The following is a 26,535-nucleotide window of genomic DNA, read 5'->3' as shown; positions in this document are numbered from 1 at the left end:
CACCTAGAAGTTAGGTTTTGGTCTTCTTAAATATCAGTTCTTCAGGCTTTGTCTTCGATGAGCTTGAACGAACAAAGAGTCCGTACATAAAACAGGAAGTTAATCTTCAACAAATCTACAACAAATCTTATCATTTAAGATTTGGATAACCGATAAAAACTTCCACAGTTAATCTTCAAATCAAATCTTCTGAAATCGATTTGATCACACTTGATATATTTCTTGAGCGGCGCACAGAAGCTTCTCCAATTACCCTACCTTGGTAATTATGAAATCACAACAAAACTTCTAGAATAAATCAGCTAAACCCACAACATGTTCTCAGGAACAAATGTCACCGGTACGATGTTACAACATCTTGCCCCACATCTTGGCACACAGAAAACTAACTTTGCTAAAATGTAGATAACTATGCTCAAAGGCACAACAGTAATTCCCCACTTTCACCTTGCAGTTATTATTCGATCAACTTTCACCCATTCTCAAGAGTTCCAATGATGTGAATTGGGTGCTGGATGAGTCAATTATTTTTATCTATAAAGTGAACTATGGATATAAAGCTTAAATCACTTCAACCCTGCATGTTAAGTTCTAAGGACCAAAAGTTTTAATTCTTTCTGTGAGCAATAAGGTCATTTACGCTTAAACAATCATCAAATAAATTTTCCTCCCGTAACCATAAACAATCAGCAAATAATGCTATGGTGGAGAACTTTATGTTTCAAATAAAAAATGTCATAGGTTCACTACTTTTAATACTGATGTTGTCACAGATAAAAGTCATGTTCTGGTAATTTTTCTTGTGTACAAGTCATGTCCTTCCCTGGTAGTGATGAAGAAGTCATTCTAGGGTTGACTGAAGTTATTAAAGAAAATTTTCCTTTTGGGTGTTAGGTTGGCTGCGCTTTTTTCTTTTGGATGGTTGTTTTTGGTCCTTTGTTGGGTTGGTGGTTGTTTCCTTCTTTGTGGGTTGTTTCCTCATTCGATTATTATTGAATAAATCTCTTTTGCTCTCAAAAAAAAAAAAATTAACGATAATTTTTTTTAAGCAAGAGTAATAAAGAAAATAAATAATTACTCATACCACTCCGTCCATTACTCAAATAATGGAATGGTAAATTTCCTCCCCAGCATCATAAAATACTTATACATCATAAAATACTTATACAATGGTATAGGGTTTTAACTACACTCTATTCCTTTGTGTTTCATTCCGTATCATTTCATTTTATTTCATCAATCGAAACGTACTTTAGCACTCTTTGGCAGAGATTTTGAACTTCAGCAACAAATTAATCGACGCTAACATATGGGCCAATTAAATGGGTCTGATCCACCTAACATTAACATCACCTTGACCGAGGCTGATTTGGACAGGTGATTGTTCATAAAAAAGAGAAGTAAAAGAGGAGGCACACAGGTTCATCTTGGGAAACATTCCATGCACATAAGCAAATTATTGATGAGCATAGGATGAATCTAGAAATGAGTGAAAAGGGGTCGAAGATGATTCAGTTAAGATGTTTTATTATCTAAAGAAGTTATATAACATGGTTTACTATGTTTTGTAATTAGAAATATGGTTAATTAAACTTTTAGTCTCTGATAATATGTGAAGTTTGACTTTTATCCATTGTCTGATTAAAATTTGGATTTAGCCTCTCATGTTTAGAAATTACTCGGGTTCTGGTCTTCGCCATAGGTGGTGGCTCAATTATCTATCAACTATGTTAGACCTTATTGGTAATATAAGTCAAGTCATTTATAGGGAAATCTTTAATATACACAAGTAAAAACTTGTGCACAGTTACACAAACACATTTTTACCTGGTGCAGGAGGTTTTCCGGTTTTTTTATAAAAATAAAAATAAAAATACTTATTTTCTTAATCAATCATTAATCCTTTAATCATCAGAAAATTTCAAAAACATTTCTCTCACATGTTCATCTTTTCTTTAAATCTACTCCAGACCTCCTCTCCACCACAAATCCCTCCCATCAACCACCATGCACCCCACCACAACCCTTTCCTCCAAGCACAACCCTTGCCCTCTCTCCTTCTCCTCCGTCGGCGCATTTCCTGGCGACCATAACACCCTCTCCCTCCTCCACTTCCAGTTTCAGATCTGCGTGGAGTGAAGCGGTGGTGGTTACTGGGTAGTTGAAGTGCTGGCCCCACATGGTTATTTCCGCGGTGGCACGAGACACGATAGTGAGGAGCGGCGCGGTGGCTGAGGGTCTGGTGCGAAGAACCCCCTCCCTCAATTTGAAGATCCACCGTCCCCGTTCACATCTAGGTTTCGCAGTCGGTGGGGCGTGTAGAGGCAAACGACGGCAACTTCGAGCATGGTCGCTATCTCCCACAACCACCGCCGCTGGGTCTCACTGTTAATTCCCTCCCATCTTCAAATCCTTCGTCCAAGCAAGGTATCCTCATCATCTTCCAAATCTCCAGATTTATAAGATCCATTAAATCTTCTTAAACATCAATTTTGTTTTCTTTTTTTTTCCACAATTTGTTTGCCTATGATTCAGATCCGCTGATGAGGATTATGGATGTTGATTTCCAGATCTGAAAAATAGAAGAAGGTTGCAAGATAGAGCTTGGGGAAGAAGAGAAGATACACACAGAGTTAAATGATAAGAAAGAATAGATTTTTTTTATTTAAATTTCTCATAATCTGGGGAGGTGATATTTCTCATAATCTGGTGTTTGTTGGGTTTAGTGATTCAATTTTGGAATCTGGTGGAGCTTGTGTTTGACAGTTGAAATAATAGCAAATGGGTTCCAGGTTGTTCGTGAACCTTCCCTGGTTCTCTCATCCTCCCCTGTTCTTGTATTTTTTAGTTTTTTATTGATTGTAATGGGTTGTTCATTCTAGAATAATGAAGATGATAATTAATAATTTGTTTATTTTCAGTTTTTTCTGTTGTTGGAGAATAAAGATGAAGAAAGAATGATATAGTTGATGGTGAATAAATTTAGTTTCCTGGGTCTTGTGTTGTTAGATGATGAAGATATATGATGAAAGATTGAAGATGGTGATGAGATTAACCTAAATCCTTAATTACATTTTTAACTAATTCACTAATAAATATGTTTTTTGAATTATTTTTTAAAATAAAAACCTGGAAACCTACTACAATGAGTCAAAAGGTGCTTGTGTAACTTTACACAAGTTTTTACTTGTGTATGTTAAAGGCCTCCCATTTCCCAACCTTTTTATTCAAAATATATTAATGAAATTGGATAATAAATATAGCATAAGAAACTTATAACCAAATTGACAAAGTTAAAATAATTTTAAAAAATAAAATAAAAAAGAGTTAAAATAATACAAATGTGGGGGAGAGAAATAATCAAGTGATTGGTTTGAGTGAAAGACAAAAAAAAACTACAATCAAACCGATTATGTGACGCCCTGAGCTGAGAAGGGCGAGGATTGATCGCCTTCTATGTGGAGGGACGCACCACACCCGACACAAGAGGTATTCCGAGACTGTATAGGGATGGACTATACAGTTGAGGAGGGCATAAAAGATTTGATTGGTACTACTCATGACAACAATTTGCAACTTCTTTTCGGGAGCCCAACTCATAAGAACTCCATGGTTAAGTGTGCTAGCCTTGGAGCAATATTATGATGGGTGACCTCCTGGGAAGTTTTTCCGGGAAGTGCGCGAGTGAGGACAAAGTGCACTGAAAAGACTCGTGTTGTTACCGTGAGGCCAGTCGTCAGATCGGGATGTTACAGATTACGATTTGTTTGCTTCATATTTAACATAAAGTGAACCAATTAATCCCTTAAATCCGACCCAACTTGATAAGTTTGGTTTAGATCATCGAATCAATCTGAACTGATGAACACTCTTAATTAACGGTGTAATTATTATACACTTTTGGTGCATAAGTATTTTTTTTTAACTCTCATAAATATTATTTTTAATAATAGTTGCATTGATTAAAGAATTAATATTATGAATTAAATGTTGTTTAGAACAAAAAAAAAATAAGGGAAAAATATGTTATTAGTCCTTGAACTATTGCCGAATATTGGTATTCGTCCCTATACAAATTTTGTGATGAAAGAAGTCCCTAAACTTGATAAAGCTAGAGCTTTTCATCCCTCCAGCTAGTCAAAAGTCTAGGTGCGAAACGTTACAACAGACTCATTGGCTCGCCAAGCTTCGAGAGAAGCCGCTGCGCAGCGTGTTTGGTTGCTTTGCAGGTTTAGAATGCTTTAACTTAGACTTGTTTTTCTGCATTTTCTTTTTCTTTCCATTTGTAACCCAAAAAAAAAAAGTAGATTCAATATTAAAATTAGTTTGATATCAGAAAAACACAAAAACACACCCAGTGGGACTCGAACCCACAATCGCTTGATTAGAAGTCAAGCGCCTTATCCATTAGGCCATGGGTGCTCGTTGTGAACTAAAGGATAATAATATTTTACTGTTGGTTCTCAGGTTAAGATAAATTCATGCTGAAAAAAGTATTAATCGGTTAACATAAATTAAATTAGAATTGAATTTTAAACTTACTTTTTTACGTGGTGTTAGAGTTTTCATGCGTATGATAACACATGCTTAACTTTTTAATATATATATATATATGGAGCATATTAGGTGAGAGAAGTGTGTTATAGTGGGAAACGAGAGGAATAATTATTAGCTATTAGATCAAAATAAATGGTTCAGATTAATTCATTTATTAAAACACTCACTTGACCCTCTTTTTCCCTGTTCTCTTCCATTCTCTTCATCACCCAGAAACGAAACGATGATGTTCTTCCCCTTCTCCTCGCCACTATTCTCCGACTCTCTCCACCCACCTACACGAAGCAAGCTCCCATCATTCCCGTGAGGAACCTGGACGATTTTCGCATCTCAGAGGGTTCTGAATTGGGTGAAGTAGAGGCGCTGAAGGAGGTGTAGAAGAAGAACGAGAAGAGGCTCATGTTGGTATGTATGGGCTCGAAACTGGAGGTTTCGTCGCCGGTGAATTTGGCCGTGGTGGCGCCGGAGAAGATTGAAGCTTAACTCAAAGGCAATCGTGCCTAGGTTTCTAAAGAAGAAGGAAATTCATTAATGGTGTATGAAATCCAATGCATCATGCACCCATGAAACATCCCTCAACCAACATGAAAGTACATCTAAGTACCCCATTCATACACCTCAATCCACAACCACAAGATATAACCTCATATGAAAAAGAAATAAAATTTAACACATGGGCAATCGAAATGAGAAAAATTACCACTGTAAGAGGGAAAGAATCGCCGAAGCTCTTCATTTTCTTGTGTGAAGGAGCACTTTTGGCGGTTGCAACGACCTCTCTGATAAATGATGTATAATTTTGTCTTAAATTGCTTTCACACTATAAAGAGCGGTAGTAACACACTTTAAAGTGTGACGGTGTTGTACTTTGACAGACGAACGTGACACAGTTTAAAAGAGCGGACAACAAAAATAGTAAAGGTCTTTTCAGATTTTACAAAAATTTAAGGGTCACCAATAATAATGCCCTTTTAGTGAATAGCAACCCTCCCCAAAAATAAATTACAAGAAGCGTATAAGTTGCAATGAAAAAATATCTTTTATTTCTTCGGCTCTTGGTACCACCTTTTATTCCAAGGACAAATAAACCAATTGCATCTACCAACACATTGAAGTCCCTCCCAGAGTTTAAGAGTGTAATGAAGAATGATGCATCCATGAAAGGAGCATAATTTACATCGATAAATAAAAACAGAGGTTCCCACCATATGTTATCTGGTACTGCTGGTAGTCTTGTCTTTGCTTAAATCAGCAAGTTCCTCTATAAGCTTTCTCTCATCACTGCTCAGTCTCTTAGGAATTTCAACTTGTACACGAACAAATTGATCTCCTCTCATGTTGTTTTTATTCAGCAGGGGAACACCTTTCTTAGCCATAACAAGTGTAGTGTTGGGTTGGGTCCCTGATGGAATTTTCAAATCCACCATTCCATCTACTGTAGGAACCTTAATTGTAGTCCCCAAGATTGCATCAATGTAAGAAACCTTGCAGGTGTACAAGATGTTGATGTCGTCTCTTTTGAGGACAGGATCTGGGATAACTTCAATAACAACAAAGAGGTCGCCAGGAGGACCCCCTCGCCTTCCGGCGTTTCCTTCGTTTCTAACCCTTAAACGGCTACCCGAATCCACACCAGCTGGGACTTTCAGGCTTATCCGCTTTGATTTCCTCACTCGACCATCCCCAGAACATGTACTGCAAGGTGTTGAAATTTCCCCCATCCCATTGCATGACGAGCACGTCATGGTCTGCCGGAAGATACCTAATGGAGTCCTTGTTGATGAGATGACTTGGCCTTGACCTCCACAAGTGCCACATTTGGATGGTGTAGTCCCAGGTTTAGCACCAGAACCATTGCAAGTTCCACAGCTCTCTAATCGGCTTATCTCTATCTCTTTCTCTATGCCAAAAACTGCTTCTTTAAAGTTCAAAACAAGACTGTAATATTCATCTTCGCCTGCAATTGCTCCATTCCAAGAACCTCTAGGACTTGCACCACGATTCATCTTTTCAAACAAATCAAATAGATCGAAAGGATTGCTGAAATCCTGACATGACAGAGATAATCCTTCTTTGAAAACAAGAATACTCATTACAAAATAAAATTATCCATCGCCATCTGAAGTAACTTACCCCTGTGCCCAATCCAGAACCCTTAAGCCCATCCTCTCCATATCTGTCATAAATGGATCGTTTCTCATCATCTGATAAGACCTGCGTAAGAAATATAATTACACAAGACAAGTCGTTATTTGACATGAACAAGAGCCAGCTGAGTTCATTAATCTGTAGTTTTACCTCATAAGCATTGCTGATCTCCTTAAATTTAGTTTCCGCTCCAGGTTCTCTACAGTATATGTGAATACGCAATTACGCTCAATAACTCGAGTTCAATAATATGCAACATTTATCAAGCAGTTCAGATGATAACAGAAAACCATGGTACATGAAAAATTGACATTCACATCATGCTAAATTCAATTTGAACTTGTGGAAGTCAAGTCCCCTTCCTCCAAGTATTTTGATCAAGCACAACCATTTTTATGGCTAGAAAAATTCTAGATATACAAACTATTACAAAAAAATAACCTTTACTTTTGAAATAAAATACATTATTAAGAAACCAAAAAACAAAGAATTCAATTTATAGAGAATGCATTATCAATCAATGCCCAGAATATGATAAAAATGTAATTCACAAGATAGCAATAATTTCATTAACAAAATCAATAATTTTTAAAAAGAGATAAGATACAAATATAATGAGAATGAGATAACCAAATGAGGTGAAGACAAACACAGAAAGAAAGAACGAGAAATACAAAAGGGGGAACAAGGGGAAGGAATGAGTTTGAGAGAAGACAAAGTTACTGTTAGAAGATAATACCATTCATGTATCTTCACCCAATAGTTTAAGCTTTTGAGATAGTTGGTACATGATATGGTATCAAAGTCTCTATGACCAAATGATCTAGAGTTCGATCTTTGTTGCCCCCAATTATTCTAATAAAAAAGTGGAATTTCAGCATAAGGTAGGTGGGGTTATGCATTGTCCACGCTTCAAGCCCAATGGGCAATTTCGTGAGGGGGCGTAAAAGAAGTATAACATAAAACCATTCATGTATGATTACCCAAAAGCTTAAGTTTTTGGGATAGTTGGTTCTTGACAGTTATAATATATGAAATTGAATAAATAACTCACTTGTTTACATCAGGATGGTAAGTGCGGGCAAGCTTCCGATAAGCTGAAATGTCAAAAGAACATAGTTTCATATTTGCAATGACATATGACACTAACCAGCGAGCAGTAAACACAACCAAGCAAATAATATGCAGACCTCACAATTGTTGAAATCTAGCTATTAGAAGGAAAGGAGAAAAGTGAGTGTGTACTTAACTAATAGGATTGTAGTGTTATGCGTTGTGCTCATACACAACTACCTGAATACTAATATTCTAGGTTAAGCACATGTGTAAAAACCAGCATAAACATAGGTCAATAACACTCCTAACACAATAAAAATAATTTTCTGATGCAGCGATGCATGCAAGGCAAGCTCTCAACTATTTACGAAAAACACATGGCTAAACAGAGCAGATTGGGGAAAGGAGCCAATATGACAGAGCTGAAGGTCAATAAGGAATGGGGAAGGTCCAAAATGCTTACTAGATGAGCTGTGTGTGATGATCTGGCCAAAAGGTGGTCAAATGCATACTCACACAGCAGAAGGTGGGGGAACATGGAAGCAGCAGCTAGCTAACATGTGGAACAGTGATAAGGGCACCAACTGAAGAGTGTGACCAATTGAAGGGTGGCAAGCACACTAATAGGGTCGTGGAGAGAGTCAGTAACCAACCATGATGAATGGGAGAACAGCCATGAAAAACGCCACCCAAATTAGAGAGCAGTAACAGGCTAACTATTAGGAACTATGATCCAGCAGCTGGCCCAAGTGAGTCATTAGCCCATGTGGGGTCGAAGCCCAAAGAGTGGAAGGTATACTCTAGAAGGGGCAAAAGGGACAAAGGGAGTAGTAACTAACTAACAGCACAGCTGGTGAGCTGGCGAGAGAGAGGGGAGGTAGGATTGTAATCCATTCCATAATATAAGGAAGGTAGTGAGAGGTAGGGAGGGGATTCTGAAATCATTGAGCGTGTAGTAATGAGTAGGAAGCAATAGCTTCCTATAGGAGCTTGGCTCTGGTCAGTTTAGGAAAGGCTTTTCCTTCTCTGTAACGATTTCCAATTCATCAATAAACAATCCTGATTACTGTTTCATTCCTTCAGTTCTATTTTCTGTTTTGGGTTTCCATCAAATTGGTCCGACCTGCCGGATTGATTCGCCGGAACCAGTGAATGCCACCCAGAAAATCCAAACACACGACAAACTCGATGGAAGCAAAGCTTGATGCTCTTGAAGGCGAGCTCGCTGAGATGCGAACGTCGCTGGTAGCTGTTACGACGGCGATGAAGGATCTTCCTGCATCGTTGATTGCGATGATGGAACGATCGTTAGGAAAAATGTCACACAGGGAAGATGCAAGTGCAAACCGAGACAAGGGAGAAAGCTCAAGCGCTGAGGTTCCTGAGCAACCTGAAGCGAACGAAGGAGGACCACGAACGCAACCTCTACACGGCGATGCGTTGGCGGAGTTTCGCCAGTCAGTAAAGAAGGTAGAGTTGCCGATCTTCGACGGGAGAGACCCGGCGGGCTGGATCTCACGCGCGGAGGTGTATTTCCGTGTGCAAGAGACTTCACCGGAGGTCAAGGTGAGCCTCGCTCAGCTCAGCATGGATGGACCCACCATCCATTTTTACAACTCTTTGCTCGAATCAGAAGCTCCCCTGACGTGGGAAAAGTTGCGTCAAGCTCTTCTGGAGCGTTATGGCGGTCACGGCGACGGTGACGTGTACGAGCAATTGACTGAGTTGCGTCAGAAAGGTACGGTGGAGGAGTACATTACCGAGTTCGAATATTTGACGGCCCAAATCCCAAAATTACCTGAGAAGCAATACCAGGGATACTTCTTGCATGGTCTGAAAGAAGAGATACGGGGAAAGGCGAGGAGCTTGGTGGCGATGGGCGGAGTGAACCGCTCAAGATTGCTCTTGATCGCCCGGGCGGTGGAGAAGGAAGTAAGGGGTGAAGCCGGGTCGGGTTATAACCGTAGTTCGAGGATTGGTGGAGCGGGTTTCCGGACTGGCGATCGCCCGGGGCCGGGTCGCCCGGGAAGCACCGATTGGGTCTGGGTCAAAGGCGCTAAGGATAATGGGCCCGCGACTACTAATAAACCAGTTTTTGGTGGCCCAAAAGGCGACCCCAAGGCAACAACAGAAGCTAGGAGGGCCGGTCCACGTGACAGGGGATTCTCCCATCTCACTTATCATGAATTACTGGAGCGGAAACAAAAGGGTCAGTGCTTCAAATGTGGAGGCCCTTTCCACCCAATGCACAAATGCCCCGATCGCCAACTCCGAGTGCTGCTCGTCGAAGACGGCGACGACGACGCCGGCGATGGGAACATTCTCGCCGTAGAGATGAACGAGATGGAAGACGAGGTCGATGGTGAGCTAAGTATAATGAGTTTGTGCAATCTCGTCGACCATGGTGAGCCGCCACAAACCATGAGGCTACAAGGAAAAGTGCGAGGGGTGCCCGTGCTCGTGTTAGTCGACAGCGGAGCCACTCATAATTTCGTTGACCACAAGGTTGTGCAACGAATGAGCTGGGAAGTGGAAGACACTCCACGGATGTCCATCAAGTTGGGAGATGGTTTCCAGACTCACACCAGAGGTAAGTGTAAGGAGCTTGACCTGGAGATTGGGGATTACAAGTTCTCGTGCACACCCCATTTGTTTGATCTGGGAGGCCCTGATATTGTGCTAGGAATTGAATGGCTCAAGACGTTGGGAGATACAATTGCTAATTGGGGAAAGCATACTATGAGTTTCTGGCACGGCACACAGTGGGTAAGGCTACAGGGTCTTAGTGCTGGCGGGAGTTCCATGGGGGCGTTGCAAAGCATCCTGAGAAGGTCTGACCTTGACAGCAAGCTAGCGTTTGGACTCTTGGAGCACCGGCATGAGGTTCCCAAAGGTCAGCATCTAGAGGCAGCGCAACAGGAAAGCTTGCAGAAGTTGTTGCAAGAGTATGACAGTGTGTTTGAAGCTCAGGAGGGGCTACCCCCGAGTCGAGGCAAAGAGCATTGTATCAACATAAAGGAAGGGCAGGGACCAGTCAACGTCAGACCATATCGTTATCCCCATACCCATAAAAATGAAATTGAAAGGCAGGTTCAGGAGATGTTGTCAGCCGGCATCATACGACATAGCTCAAGCGCTTACTCCAGTCCAGTGCTCTTGGTCAAGAAGAAGGACCAGTCATGGCGTATGTGCGTGGATTACCGCGCACTCAATAAGGTAACAGTCCCTGACAAGTTTCCCATTCCTGTAATTGAAGAGCTGCTCGATGAGTTGAATGGTGCTAAATTTTTCTCAAAGCTTGATCTCAAGTCGGGGTATCATCAGGTTCGCGTAAGGGCAGAGGATGTGCATAAAACGGCATTCCGTACCCATGAAGGGCACTACGAATTCCTCGTAATGCCGTTCGGTCTCATGAACGCACCATCGACGTTTCAGAGTTTGATGAACGCAGTTTTTCGTCCCATGCTCCGGAAGGGAGTGCTTGTATTTTTTGATGATATTCTAGTGTATAGCAGCGATTGGGAAAAGCACCTATTGCATCTTGAGAAGGTCTTACAACTCCTCCAACAGCAACACTTGACAGCAAACAAGAAGAAATGTCAGTTTGCGCAAGACTCAGTTGAATACTTGGGGCACCTGATTTCAGCACAGGGAGTGGCGGTTGATCCTAGCAAGGTGGCGAGTGTCAAGAGTTGGCCCGTGCCCAAGAATGTAAAAGGGGTGAGAGGTTTTCTTGGATTAACCGGTTACTACAGGAAATTTATTCGGGATTATGGGAAAATAGCAAGGCCACTCACAGATTTGACAAAGAAAGATGCTTTTCAGTGGGGAGCTGCAGCACAAAATGCATTTGAAACTCTAAAAGGGAAGCTCACAACGGCCCCTGTTTTGGCACTTCCAGATTTTGAGAAAGAATTCCTAATTGAGTGTGATGCGTCAGGGTGTGGCCTCGGGGCGATTTTGATGCAAGACAAGAAACCCATAGCATACTATAGCAAGGCCTTAGGACCACGGAACCTCGCTAAGTCCGCCTATGAGAAAGAGCTTATGGCAGTAGCTTTGGCGATACAGCATTGGCGTCCTTACTTATTGGGACGGAAATTTCTTGTGTCTACTGATCAGAAGAGTCTTAAAGAGTTGCTCCATCAAAAGATTATTACTGGGGAACAACAGAATTGGGCCGCGAAGCTATTGGGGTATGACTTTGATATCGTTTATAAACCTGGGAAGTTAAATAAGGGAGCAGATGCGCTATCGCGCGTTGGGGAATATGGTGAGATCAGGACCGTGTGCACGTACCCGCGCTGGGAAGATCACCAGTTGATAGCAACAGAGGTTCAGCAGGATGCAAAACTTAAGCATGTGATCATGGAGTTACAAAATGACCCATCAACTCATCCGGAATTCAGTCTACAGCAGGGGATTCTGTTGTACAAAGGGAGGCTGGTTTTGTCACATACTTCCTCTCTAATTCCACAGATGTTAAAGGAATTTCATGCCACCCCACATGGCGGGCACTCCGGATTTCTCCGCACCTATCGGCGGCTCGCGGCCAACATCTATTGGGTAGGCATGAAGAACACGGTGCAAGAGTTTGTTCGTAGCTGTGATACATGCCAAAGACAAAAGTACATGGCCTCATCGCCCGCAGGCTTGCTGCAGCCTCTACCCATCCCGAATCAGGTGTGGGAAGATCTCTCGATTGATTTCATAACTGGCCTACCTAAATCCAGGGGATACGAGGCAGTGCTAGTGGTCGTGGATCGCCTATCCAAATTCTGTCACTTCATTCCGCTGAAGCACCCCTATACTGCGAAGAGCATCGCTGAATTGTTTGCCAAGGAAGTCATACGTTTGCATGGAGTTCCCTCAACCATTGTGAGCGACCGGGACCCAGTATTTATGAGTCATTTCTGGAAAGAGCTTTTCCGGTTGCAGGGCACACAGTTGAATATGAGTTCCGCGTACCACCCCGAATCGGATGGACAAACGGAAGTCGTAAATCGCTGTTTGGAAACGTATTTGCGTTGTTTTGCGGCTGATCAACCTAAAACGTGGGCAACTTGGATCCATTGGGCTGAGTATTGGTTCAATACATCTTACCACTCAGCCACACATATGACCCCGTTCGAGGTTGTTTATGGACGCAAACCCCCAGCAATCACACGTTGGGGACTCGGGGAGACCAGGGTTGACGCAGTGCAACGTGAATTGGTTGATCGAGATGAGGTTCTGCGCCAGTTGAAGGCACAACTCTTGCGAGCCCAGGGTCGAATGAAGTCACAAGCTGACACTAAGCGGGTTGAAAAATCATTTACTGTCGGAGAATGGGTCTTTGTGAAGCTTCGCGCACATCGTCAACAATCTGTAGTAACCCGAGTTCATGCAAAGCTGGCAGCCCGATACTATGGGCCTTATCCTATCGTGGCTCGTGTGGGTGCGGTGGCTTACAGGTTACGTTTACCAGAAGGATCGCGAGTTCATCCTGTGTTTCATGTGTCATTGCTCAAGAAGGCGATTGGGGACTACTCTGCAGAAGCAGATTTGCCAGATCAATTGGAGGGCGAGTATGATGACAAGGACACACCCGACACTGTTTTAGCCACTCGCCTGGTGAAGTTGCAGGGTGACACCATTCAGCAGCTACTAATTAAATGGCAAGGCAAAACTGCTGAGGAGGCTACCTGGGAGGATGCCCTCACCATCATGAGTTTATACCCAAACTTCAACCTTGGGGACAAGGTTGTGAGTTCAGACGGCGGCATTATTAGGAACTATGATCCAGCAGCTGGCCCAAGTGAGTCATTAGCCCATGTGGGGTCGAAGCCCAAAGAGTGGAAGGTATACTCTAGAAGGGGCAAAAGGGACAAAGGGAGTAGTAACTAACTAACAGCACAGCTGGTGAGCTGGCGAGAGAGAGGGGAGGTAGGATTGTAATCCATTCCATAATATAAGGAAGGTAGTGAGAGGTAGGGAGGGGATTCTGAAATCATTGAGCGTGTAGTAATGAGTAGGAAGCAATAGCTTCCTATAGGAGCTTGGCTCTGGTCAGTTTAGGAAAGGCTTTTCCTTCTCTGTAACGATTTCCAATTCATCAATAAACAATCCTGATTACTGTTTCATTCCTTCAGTTCTATTTTCTGTTTTGGGTTTCCATCACTAACAGTCTGGATCTTGAGAACAAAGGACATGAAGATGGATGAACCATCAAAGGGGTTAAAGTGCCTGGTGAAATACAGATATAGTTGGAGAAGGCCGAAGGGGAATGACAGACAAATGGATGAATACAACTACTGCAAAAAATAAACACAGCCACCAGAAGATACAGCCAAATGAATAGGAGTTCCAAAGAAGTTAACCACTGCAGTAGAAGCAGCCATGGACACAGATGATGATGGATGTTGAAATTACAGGATTAGGTAGATAAGAGAGACTTTATTTCACTAATAGGATTGTGATGTTTTATTCGTAAACACTAAACTGTACTCCGATTTATAAGAATATTCTTTGCCAAATACAAGTGTAATATTAGCCCTAATCATTGGTGTTTCCTGTTATTAATTTCAAATATACTTTGCAAAACTATCTACATGACAAATAAATTACATGAGATTGATGTTTGCTACTTAACTCTAAATTTCTACTCTTGGGTGGAAATTTTCCTAGTACACCAGAATTCTAGTTTATGACGATATATACAAAAACCTCGCCATCAAAGGTTTCAATGGTGCAACTAATTTTAAATTTTAAATTTTTTATTGAAAGCTTTAAGTTAACAACAAGGTCATTTGGTAGTAGTAGGGATAATTTCCATTCAAATAAAAAAAATAAAAAAATAGCACGTCTTGACGGTCTTGTTAACAAGCATAAGCTGTTGACATATGTAACACTGATCAATGGTATCCATCTGATTGACATCATTATCCTATCTCTGTTTTTAGGTTTGGGCAGACTTCTTTGACAGTTACATGTCTTGGATTTCCTTCAAGAACCAACTTTTGTATGCTTCACATATATGTTAGATGCACTTTTCCAGACTAAAGTTATATTAACAAATGTTTGAAATCAATAAATAGCGAACAGATTAAAGCCTACTAATATGCTAATTGACTTTTCTTTATACAGAGATAACATTTGAACAACTCGCCACGCTTGAAAATTCCAATATCATAAAAGAGATGTGATCGTGCAGTTGGATAATGGAGGAAACAGATAGAAAATACCACTCTTAATTTCAGATTTACTAGCATTTCTTGAAACCCCAAGGACAGAATAATAATCCTGCACATTGACAAAAAAAGGATATTCAGGGTAGTATATTGACTAAATCACGAGGACCATACAGTTTAACCATGAGGAATACTTCCATAAAGTTCAATCACATAAAAACACCCAAAAGGAACTTTTTTTTTTTTGAGAAGCACCCAAAAGGAACTTATTGTTGCTGAGAACTGTATCCCAAACTTACTGTATTTGCTCTTACAATCAACCGTGACCCCTTCCGACATTTCAAAGATTGATAGAGACCAGCGTTAAATAGTATATGCAAGGAATCTGGAGACAAAAAACTAGAACTTGGGGCAGCCATGAAGCTCACCCTGGTTGTAACACTGCAAGGAAAGTGAGGTGAGTTAAACAAACTACACTCTCCAGCACAGAAATCTATCCAGAAAGTAAGTGTATCTAGCGAGCGGGATAATGAAGAAGATTAATGGTCAATGACAGATAGGGTAGAAAATATTCCCGAGTTTCCGAGAAATTCAGATCACATCGAAGAAATAAAACTGATAGTAATATCATATCATACCCAACTTATGATTGCATCGCTGTCGATCTCAATAATATGATGAAGAACCCAGACTTTAAAGTAATTTAGTTCTACCCATGGTGTAACTATGTAAGACAATTGCATCACCAGGAATCATGAATAGGACTATAGGAGCTATAAACTTCAGACCTACTGTTATATCCAATATGTGCATTGGAAATTGACATGATTAGTACACCCGTCCGCTATTATTCTACAAAACAAATATATAACCACAGAACTTACTTGTGGCTAGATGATGCACCCTTGCCTGTCAAACTGGACCTGAGCAATAGCTGAGGACGAACTCCCCATTGTGATGCAGAAGTACTACCTAAAGGTGTTATGGCCATCCAATATATCTTCAGCAAGACAATATGCTAATGAAGATGACCTTTTTCAATGAAAGTCTGCTAGCTGCAAACATTGTATGCTGAAATTTAATGAGCTAAAATGAGCTTTAATGTTCAGTAAGATACTATCTAAACAGAAGGAAACTACTAAAAAATGAGCATATATTTAGTTTACAACTTCAGAAGGAGAAAGATAGTTCAAGACGCCGCATGATACAAAGCTGAACATAGTAAGTGAAACAAAATCCAAGGAAGACTGCAAAATCTTTTGAAGCATAAAATTGTATAAATTAAGGACATAAATTTGAATTGTATAGTTTATTTTTAATTAAAAGATATATGTCAATATAGATAAAGTTGAGAAACAACCCCTCTCAACATGGGTACAGTAACCAAGCTAACAAAAAGATGGCAAAAACCCAGCCACTACAGCAAAGACCCTCTAAAAACCTCTAAAATCCCCACAAGCAAACAACACCAAACAAACAGCCCCTAGCGTTTACACCACTAGGAGAGGTTCCTATTAAAGCCAAAAGCAATGACAAGTTCAAACATCCTACCAGTCGCACGACACCTACAATAGAGAGCCACCCGAGTCATGCAAACCAAAAGACCCAACCACAAAGACCAACAACGCCATAGAGCTGAGACCCAAAGCTTAAAGAGCCAGAAGCAGAAAATATCAAAAACTAAGAGGCAGTACATAAACAGAATTTGAATTGAGCTTCTCGAGTTATCATCTCCAGCCATCCAGTTATCATCAATATCGATTTCGTTCCTAATTCCTAAAAGAATCATCTATTGCATTCATAGTGTAAGATGTAGAAATTCTTAATGAGAAATAAATGACACTAACTAATAACCTCCACCATCTCCGATGAATGATAGTTTTCTCATGTAACCCCTTGGTTCTTCAGTATCTGTTCCAGTGTTTTATAATTTATTCTCTGCCAATGATTTTCAATTTCTCTCTATTGCTTTCATCTTTGTTGCTTCCTTTTCAGTTCCCGCTATTTCTCTATGTGCTTTGGGTTTGGGCCTCTCTATTGATATGAATTCCAAGTCCCTACATATTCCTCTATTTCTTGAGTCTCTCTCTACACCTCTCTGATTAGGTGGAAAGGAAGGAGGACTAGATTTTCTATTTATCTTTTTCTTGTTTTCAATAACGCATATCTGTGCAGTTAATACTATTACAAAAAAATTGCAAGAAAATGAGAACCGTGGTATGCATCTTTCATTTCAAACTGCATATAATGCTGGAAGACAAAAGACTAGTTCATAATGCTGAATTAGTTATGCAGAATCAGCCATCCCACAATCTACATCAATTGGTGGAAAAAACTAGTCCATATTAATAAACACAATTAATGTCTAGCAATAAATTAGAGAAAGGGATTCCTCATGGACCAAAAGACAGCCCAAAAATATGATTGAAGTACAAAATTCGACCATTAACTAAAAAAGAGTATCTATACTGCGACGGCATGAAAGTTAATAAGTCCATCTCCTCGAAGCTAAATGTCAAATTATTTAGCTTATAAAACCAACTTGTGTCTGCTTGCATTACAGCCAGAGGTTAAGAATCATAGAATTAAGATCTAAGTGAAATGCTGCTGCAATTAATTTAGCATAAGATATGTTAAGGGTAAGGCATTGCCATTCAGTTAACAATTTCAAAACCAAAATGGAATCAATAATGATGTAACTCAACACTTCAAACAGTCCATAAGTCAGATGAAAATACAAAATCAATCAACCAACATGGAACTTAATTCATGCTGATGGGCATGTTTGTTTCGATGAAATTGTAACCCAAATAGAGGGAAATGTAGAAAAATGCTAGCAGAAAATTCAAACTTACACAAAACCCATGAAGGCGTGAAGCTTATAATCGATGTTTGTGAGCAAATTGTGACAGATAGGTAGCGAGTTGAAATCAGAAGCAGGGGAATAGTGAAGAACAATTAGAAATGAGTGTATTAGAAAAGAGGAAGAGAAGAAAGTACCGGTAGGGAGTGGGAGGAGGAGGGTGGAGTACTGGAGTTGTTTCGCGAAAGCGCGCGGAAGGATGACCTAACAGCGAAGGAAAAAAAAAGTCCAACAATTTGTCACAGGCTGTCAACTTTGTCAGTAAACTTTAAAAATCCATACGGCGTTCTCCGAAAGTGACAGACGTCCGTCAAGTTAGTCCCTCCATCAGTGTTAGTCAACTAACGGAAATGACATGGCAAACGTTAAGCAAATTAGTCTCGAATGTGACAAACATCTGCAATTTAGTCCCTACTAAAAAATAGGTGTGAATAGATTCTAACCCAAAACCTAAGGTGACAAAATGGGCTTGGCCTGCTAGGCCAGCCCGTTTGGCCAACCTTCTTTAGCGGGTTGCGTTGCGATTTTGAACCCAAATTTTAAAAGTGGGTCAGCCCAACTCAACCCGCATTTTGACTAGTTAATGACGGGTTGGGTTGGGTTAGCCCGTCAACCCATTTTTCACCTTTTTTTTTTTTGAAATTTTTAAAATTTCTTTTTATTTTTATTCTTTAGGTAGATTATTGTAAGGTGCGCATATATTACGACAATCATAAACTAAAAAAAAACTATTTTGGAAACTAGTCAATGATGATCTTCCATGGATTCACCTATATAAGTTGCGGCTCTTATGTGTAGGTTATGTTTTGTCTGAAACTTTCATGACTCGACATTACCGTTTATAATTGTTGGTTGACTATTATTGGCTAAAGTAAACTCTTGTTGATGATTGTAAAACACATCTAGTGGTGTTAAGTAATATTAAGTGAGTGTGTATCAAAGGAAAATGATATTTATCAATGATTGATGAATGTTATTGACACTTACACTTGATAGTTGCTATTGAGGTTACAGTTTTACAATTTTTAATAACCACGCATGATAAATACTTTTTTGGTATTGCTATTAGTGAGAATTTTTAGTTGAACTCATTACATTTAAAGCTAAAAAATAAGTATAATTCTAATTTTTTCTTGTGCCAACATATGAAAAGTGAAAGATTTCTTAAAATTCCTCGTTACACGTCTTTTTTTATTTCACTATATTTTCTAAGTGAGCTAGCCCACCAATCCGCATTCCTGCTCAAATATGGGTTGGGTTGAGACTTTGAACTCAAATACCAAAAGTGGGCTAACCCAACCCAACCCACATTTCGGCGGGTTAGTGGCAGGTTGAACCCGACCGGCCCGCCAACCCATATTGCCACCCCTACCAAAACCTAAGAGTGACAAAACAAGCCATTTGCCAGTTAAGCCACACAATCTAGTGTATATAATGTGAATTCAATTATATTTATTTAACGTTAGATGTTAAATTGAAATTGAAATACTTAAATTATTTTTCTTCATCTTCTCATCTTCATCATTGTTCTTCTCCTTTATCAGAACCCTAAACCCAGAAACCCAGAAACAAGAACAAAACACAATGAAAGTGATTAAATGGATTTGGAAACAAACCCAGAATTTTCAGACTAAACTCATATTTATTCTTGTTTTCTCTCACCCATCATCATCAAATTCATTCTTGCTTTCTCTCATTCATTCGGAGTAAACCCAAAATGATTGAATGAGTTTGAAACAAATTCATTCATGCTTTCTCCCACCCTGTCATCATCAAATCCCCACCTCCCCCTCTCTCCACCCATTTCCCCTATCTCCTCCTTTATCGAACTTTTTAACCCAAAGATTTCAGGTTTTCAAATTTTTTAACCCGTGGATGATATTCTTCCTCCATAATGCTCTTCTCTTCCATCAACCAGATCCAACTGAAAACCGAGAAAAGATGAAGGGGGTTTGAATTTGTGGGTTTGATTTTGGTGGGCTAGTGGTTGAGATGAGGATGGGTATCTGGGTTTGGGGGTCTGATGAAGGAGAAGAAGAAGAATGACGAAGATTAGAAAATGAAGAAAATAATTTAAATATTTCAATTTCAATTTAACATCTAACGTTTAAATAAATATAATTGAATTCACATTATAGATGTTAGATTATGTGGCTCAACTGGAAAATGACTTTTTTTTTCATTCTTAGGTGCTGGGTTCGAATCCCTTCACACTCATTTTTTGTAAAATGGGTGATTTTTTAGTAGGGACTATATTGCATACGGTTGCCACATTCGGGGACTAATTTGTCTAACGTTTGCCACGTCAAGATTTAACAGTCACGTCATCTCTGTTAGTTGACCAAAACTGACGGAGGGACTAACTTGATTGACGTCTGCCACTTCCAGGGACCGCGGGATGGATTTTTAAAGTTTAGGGATCAAGTTGACAGCGAGTGACACATTCAAGGACCAAAGTGAGTATTTACCCCATAGTTTTTTGTTAGTTAAATAGTTTTTTTTCATTGTATTACATCGAATTATTATAAATTAAATTTTCACTAATCTGAATCACTTAACTTGTTAGAACGTGAGATTTTTTTCCTCGAGTCTAGGGTGGAAATAAGTCAAGTCAAGCTAGGTTTTGCGTGACCCATGCTTGGCCAACTTCTCTTATTGTGGCCCAAGCATGGCTTGTGGCCTTTTAACAAGCTGAATTTTAAAGGCTTGACTTGACCTGTTATAAGATATGGTTTGACCTACAAGCCTACTTAAAAGCCTATTTAAGAGAGAATTTTAAAAAAAGAAGACCAATAGGCCGATAGACTAATAGGCCACCAACAAGGCTAGTATGTCTTTTTATATATCATTGCATTTCCTTTTCAAATAATAAAAATTGTGTAATATTTTATTATGTTACAAGAGGAACGTAAAACTTGTATATAACTGCTCTCAAATAATATTATTTATAAAATTTATATTACATAAACAAGTCGAGTCAAATAGACTTTTTTTTGATAGCTTGTGCCTAATCTTTTTAGTTAATCAAGCATTTTAAAAAGTCTAGACCCAGCCTTTTTAATAAATAAGTTAGGGCAGAACTCTGACAAGCCAGGCCGCTTGGCTTTTTCCCACCCCTACTTGAGCCAATTTCATGATTATGTGGCATAGTGACATGTGGGATTTTACTTACGTGGAATTTAAATGTTCACGTTGAATTTTCAGAGGGATCAAAATCAAAAATATGAATTAATTTCTTTTTTTTTAAAATAAAAAACCTTCATTTTTCCTAATGCTGAATTTATCTCCAGCTTCATCTTTGTTCATCTTCCATGGAACATCAAATCTAGAAAAATTTCAATTCTTCTTTTACATTGTCAAAAATTAAATCCAATTCAAAATTGACCATTTCTCCTTCCTCAACCACCCTTCTTCCAACCTCCACCTCCTTCCCAAACTGCCACACCATTTGTCCTCCTTCAACTATCTTTCTTCATTATCTTGGGGCGCAAAAACAATAACCAAAAAAACTAAACCTAGAAACCACAACTCCTCCTCCTTCCCGATCCCAATTCCACTTCCCCCCCCCCACCTCTCCTTCTCGATCCCGATACTAGAGTGGCCATTAGCCAATAGTTTTATTATTTGAAAAGAAAATGCAATGAGTGATACCTTGCCATTTCTTAAAGTGACATGTTCTTCCGTTCAGCATGCTATTGGCTAATGACAAAACAAGGCTACTCCGTTTTGGCTAATGGCCACTCTCTATCCCTCTCTTTTTAAACAGTTTTAACTGTTGAACAATTGCACCTATGTTGTTACTTGCTTTATTGCACTGTTTAATGTTTAAGCTGTTATCTATGCAATGCATGTTTATCTCACACTTATATCTATGCTATGCATGTTAACTTATGCTCTGATACCGCTTTTGGCAATAACCTAGAACGCTTTTTAATAATGCCAAAGGGAGAGAACGTATAGAAAAGTATAGGGAAAATCTTGTAAGATCAAGTTTTGATCTAGTAGTACAACTCTATGTTTTGATGATTACAAGTTAATCTTTTGATATGAACAATTGTGGTACTCTAACGTGTTTTTCTGAGTGTGCTATCTACAGGCTCTGACCTCAACTCAATCTCACACAAATCAGAAGCACTGTGTATAAAGGGTAACCCAAGCAACGCTTTCGCATTCACCATGTTCAGTATGAACAGTGGAAAAGCTTCAGAAGTTCTGAAGCTATACAAACTCTGATGTGGACTCAGTCGCTAGAAGCTCTGAAGATCCAGAAGTTCTGATAACCAAGAAACACTGAAGGTTCAGATGTTCTGATGGTGTAGAAGACTCTGAAGATCCAGAAGTTGAATAGTGGAAACTCTGATGTCCAGAAGCAAGAAACTCTGAAGGCCATGTTCTTCCCTCTGAGTTCAGAATCAGAAGATACAATGGTCAGAGGATCTGTGCTTTCCCTCTGACTCTGATCAACCGGCTTCACAAGTTCCAATATGAAGTATTCCTTTGATCAGAAGTCTCCTAGGTTAAAAGGTCAAGTCGCTATCCAAGTACAAAAGCAAGTGTACCTTCCTGACGACCTACCTAACGTTCTCAGCCACAGCAGAAGCTGGATTTTCCAGAACTGCCCTCCAACGGTAGCATTTCCCATGCAACGCTCAACCCTAATCCTTGGAGTATATATAGAGGCTGAAGATTGAAAGAAGCGGCTAGAAGAAACTACGAAGAAGCAATACACACGCGCAAGACATATTCAAAATATTCTAAGCTTTCTTTCATCTGAAATTCATTTAGTTTACACTCAGCTTATTTAGAAGCAAAACCTTTGTAAACACCAACCTCAAACAGTTGTTTGATTTTCCTTAAGGGACCGGGTAGGTCAGTATCCTTAAGAAGACTAAGAGAGTGAATCTTAGTGGTGATTCCTTTAGGAGATCAAGGTTGATCGGATCCTAGAGAAGACTAAGAGAGTGAATCTTAGTGATAGCTAAGTCAGTGTAATTGTTAGTCACTTGTAGGTTTCAAGTGCAGTTGTAACTCTTATCTGATTAGTGGATTGCCTTCATTCTAAGAAGGAAGAAATCACCTTAACGGGTGGACTGGATTAGCTTGAGGGATTTATCAAGTGAACCAGGATAAAATACTTGTGTGCTTTTCTATCTCTTATCTTTAGCACTTAAGTTCTCGAAAGATTTGCCAAAATCTTTAAGGTGGAAGTTTTGTACTGAAAACGTTATTCAAACCCCCCCTTTCTACCGTTTTTCATACCTTCAATTGGTATCAGAGCGCAAGTTCTGATTACCACACCTAACAGTGTTCAGTGATCCGGGCCGGTGTGAAAAACAATGGCTGCCACCACCAGTGAAACTCAAAGAGATGGTTACAATGCAAAGCCTCCTATGTTCGACGGTCAAAGGTTCGAATATTGGAAAGATAGACTGGAAAGTTTCTTTCTGGGTTTCGATGCAGATCTCTGGGATATTATTGTGGATGGCTATGAGCGTCCAGTTGATGCAGATGGCAAGAAGATCCCAAGGTCAGAGATAACTGCAGATCAAAAGAAGCTGTACTCACAACATCACAAAGCAAGAGCAATTCTTCTAAGTGCTATTTCCTATGAGGAGTACCAGAAGATTACAGATCGTGAGTTTGCTAAAGGCATTTTTGACTCTCTGAAGATGTCTCATGAAGGAAACAAGAAAGTCAAAGAATCAAAGGCATTGTCTTTGATCCAAAAGTATGAATCCTTCATCATGGAGCCAAATGAGTCCATTGAAGAAATGTTCTCCAGATTTCAATTGCTTGTAGCTGGCATACGACCTCTCAACAAGAGCTACACAACAAAAGATCATGTCATAAGGGTCATCAGGTGTCTTCCTGAAAGTTGGATGCCTTTGGTGACTTCAATAGAGCTCACGAGAGACGTTGAGAATATGAGTTTAGAAGAACTCATCAGCATTTTGAAATGCCATGAGCTGAAGCGCTCAGAGATGCAAGATCTGAGGAAAAAGTCCATAGCCTTGAAATCCAAATCTGAAAAGGCTAAGGTTGAGAAGTCAAAGGCTCTTCAAGCTGAAGAAGAAGAATCTGAAGAAGCATCAGAAGATTCTGATGAAGATGAGCTGACTCTGATCTCCAAGAGACTCAACCGCATCTGGAAGCACAGGCAGAGCAAGTTCAAAGGCTCTGGAAAGGCAAAAGGAAAGTATGAGTCCTCAGGCCAGAAGAAGTCTTCAATCAAGGAAGTCACATGTTTTGAGTGCAAAGAATCTGGGCACTACAAAAATGATTGTCCAAAGTTGAAGAAAGACAAGAAGCCAAAGAAGCACTTCAAGACCAAGAAGAGTCTGATGGTGACATTCGATGAATCAGAGTCAGAGGATGTTGACTCTGATGGTGAAGTCCAAGGACTCATGGCCATTGTCAAAGACAAAGGATCAGAGTCAAAGGAAGCTGTTGACTCTGACTCAGAATCAGAAGGAGAACCTAACTCAGACGATGAAAATGAGGTATTTGCTTCTTTCTCTACCTCTGAACTGAAACATGCTTTGTCTGATATCATGGATAAGTATAACTCTTTACTGTCTAAGCATAAAAAGTTGAAAAAGAACTTATCTGCTGTCTCCAAGACTCCTTCTGAACATGAGAAAATTATTTCAGATTTGAAAAATGAAAATCATGCTTTGGTAAATTCTAACTCTGTGCTTAAGAACCAGATTGCTAAGTTAGAAGAAATTGTTGCCTGTGATGCCTCTGATTGTAGGAATGAATCTAAGTATGAAAAATCTTTTCAAAGATTCCTAGCTAAAAGCGTGGATAGAAGCTTAATGGCTTCCATGATCTATGGCGTAAGCAGAAATGGAATGCATGGCATTGGCTATTCTAAACCAATTAGAAATGAGCCTTCTGTGTCTAAAGCTAAATCCCTGTATGAATGCTTTGTTCCCTCTGGTACCATATTGCCTGATCCTGTACCTGCTAAAGTTGCTAAACATCCTCTTAAAAAGGGATCTTTCTCTATGACTAAATATCATGCAAATATTCCTTTAAAATATTATGTTGAGACACCCAAGGTGATCAGAACCTCTGGGGTAACTAACAAAAGAGGACCCAGAAAGTGGGTACCTAAGGACAAAATTATCTATGTTGCAGATATCCTTGATAGCTCCACTGAAACACCAATCATGGTATCTGGACAGTGGATGCTCGCGTCACATGACGGGAGAAAAGCGTATGTTCCGAGAGCTGAAACTTAAGCCTGGAGGCGAAGTTGGCTTCGGAGGAAATGAAAAGGGTAAAATTGTTGGTACTGGTACTATTTGTGTAGATAGTAGTCCATGCATTGATAATGTTTTATTGGTAGACGGCTTAACACATAACTTATTGTCTATAAGTCAATTAGCTGACAAGGGTTATGATGTTATATTCAATCAAAAGTCCTGCCGGGCTGTAAGTCAGATCGATGGCTCTGTTCTGTTTAACAGCAAGAGGAAGAACAACATTTATAAGATCAGATTATCTGAGTTGGAAGCTCAGAATGTGAAGTGCCTTCTGTCTGTTAATGAAGAGCAGTGGGTATGGCATAGACGGTTAGGGCATGCCAGTATGAGAAAGATTTCTCAGCTGAGCAAGCTAAACCTTGTCAGGGGCTTACCCAATCTGAAGTTCGCTTCAGACGCTCTTTGTGAAGCATGTCAGAAAGGCAAATTCACAAAAGTCCCTTTCAAGGCAAAGAATGTTGTCTCAACCTCAAGGCCGTTGGAACTTCTGCATATCGACCTTTTTGGACCAGTGAAAACTGAGTCTATAGGTGGCAAGAGATATGGGATGGTTATCGTTGATGACTATAGCCGCTGGACATGGGTAAAGTTTCTAACCCGCAAGGATGAGTCTCATGCTGTGTTCTCTACCTTCATTGCTCAAGTGCAAAACGAGAAGGCTTGTAGGATTGTGCGTGTCAGAAGTGACCATGGTGGAGAGTTTGAGAATGACAAGTTTGAGAGTCTGTTTGATTCCTATGGAATTGCACATGATTTCTCTTGTCCCAGAACTCCTCAACAAAATGGTGTTGTTGAGAGGAAGAACAGAACTCTTCAGGAGATGGCTAGAACCATGCTCCAAGAAACTGGCATGGCTAAGCACTTTTGGGCAGAGGCAGTAAATACAGCATGTTACATTCAGAACAGAATCTCTGTGAGACCAATTCTGAATAAGACTCCTTATGAATTGTGGAAGAACATAAAACCAACATTTCTTATTTTCATCCTTTTGGCTGTGTTTGTTATGTTCTCAATACTAAGGATAGATTGCATAAATTTGATGCTAAGTCTTCTAAGTGTCTATTACTTGGTTATTCTGATAGATCTAAAGGTTTTAGATTTTATAATACTGATGCTAAGACTATTGAAGAATCTATTCATGTTAGATTTGATGATAAGCTTGACTCTGACCAGTCAAAGCTAGTTGAAAAGTTTGCAGATTTAAGCATTAATGTTTCTGACAAAGGCAAAGCTCCAGAGGAAGTTGAGCCAGAGGAAGATGAACCAGAGGAAGAAGCTGGTCCCTCTAACTCACAAACTCTGAAGAAGAGCAGAATCACTGCAGCTCACCCTAAGGAATTGATTCTGGGCAACAAAGATGAACCAGTCAGAACCAGATCTGCCTTCAGACCCTCTGAAGAGACCTTGCTGAGTCTGAAAGGATTGGTGTCCTTAATTGAACCCAAGTCCATAGATGAAGCTCTTCAGGACA

At 39.9% G+C, this 26,535-nt stretch overlaps 1 protein-coding gene and 1 non-coding gene across 7 annotated transcripts; both read right to left on the bottom strand.

Annotated features, from left to right (window-relative positions):
* Window positions 1-4,349: 4,349 nt before the first annotated feature.
* Window positions 4,350-4,422, bottom strand: TRNAR-UCU (transfer RNA arginine (anticodon UCU)). The gene has a single exon. It is a non-coding gene; the product is annotated as a tRNA-Arg (tRNA).
* A 1,037-nt stretch (window positions 4,423-5,459) lies between these two features.
* LOC130738013 (chaperone protein dnaJ A6, chloroplastic-like) lies at window positions 5,460-18,075 on the bottom strand. 6 transcript variants are annotated; one of them, XM_057589899.1, is made up of 9 exons: window positions 17,931-18,018; window positions 17,786-17,808; window positions 15,815-16,001; window positions 15,230-15,371; window positions 14,985-15,042; window positions 7,760-7,802; window positions 6,856-6,904; window positions 6,691-6,771; window positions 5,460-6,605 (listed from the first exon to the last, which is right to left on the bottom strand). In XM_057589899.1, the coding sequence occupies exons 3-9, from the start codon at window positions 15,919-15,921 to the stop codon at window positions 5,769-5,771; spliced, it is 1,317 nt and encodes a 438-aa protein (XP_057445882.1). In that variant the 5' UTR covers window positions 15,922-16,001; window positions 17,786-17,808; window positions 17,931-18,018; the 3' UTR covers window positions 5,460-5,768. The 6 variants fall into 6 exon arrangements, with proteins under 6 accessions (XP_057445882.1, XP_057445881.1, XP_057445879.1 ...); XM_057589898.1 differs by lacking the exon at window positions 17,786-17,808 and having other exon boundaries at window positions 15,815-15,985; window positions 17,931-18,075; XM_057589896.1 differs by lacking the exon at window positions 17,786-17,808 and having other exon boundaries at window positions 17,931-18,049.
* Between the last annotated feature and the right edge of the window lie 8,460 nt (window positions 18,076-26,535).

This window comes from Lotus japonicus, chromosome 2 (assembly GCF_012489685.1).
Source record: "Lotus japonicus ecotype B-129 chromosome 2, LjGifu_v1.2".
Lineage (NCBI taxonomy): Eukaryota > Viridiplantae > Streptophyta > Magnoliopsida > Fabales > Fabaceae > Lotus > Lotus japonicus.
This window is presented reverse-complemented; position numbering and strand designations above follow the sequence as displayed.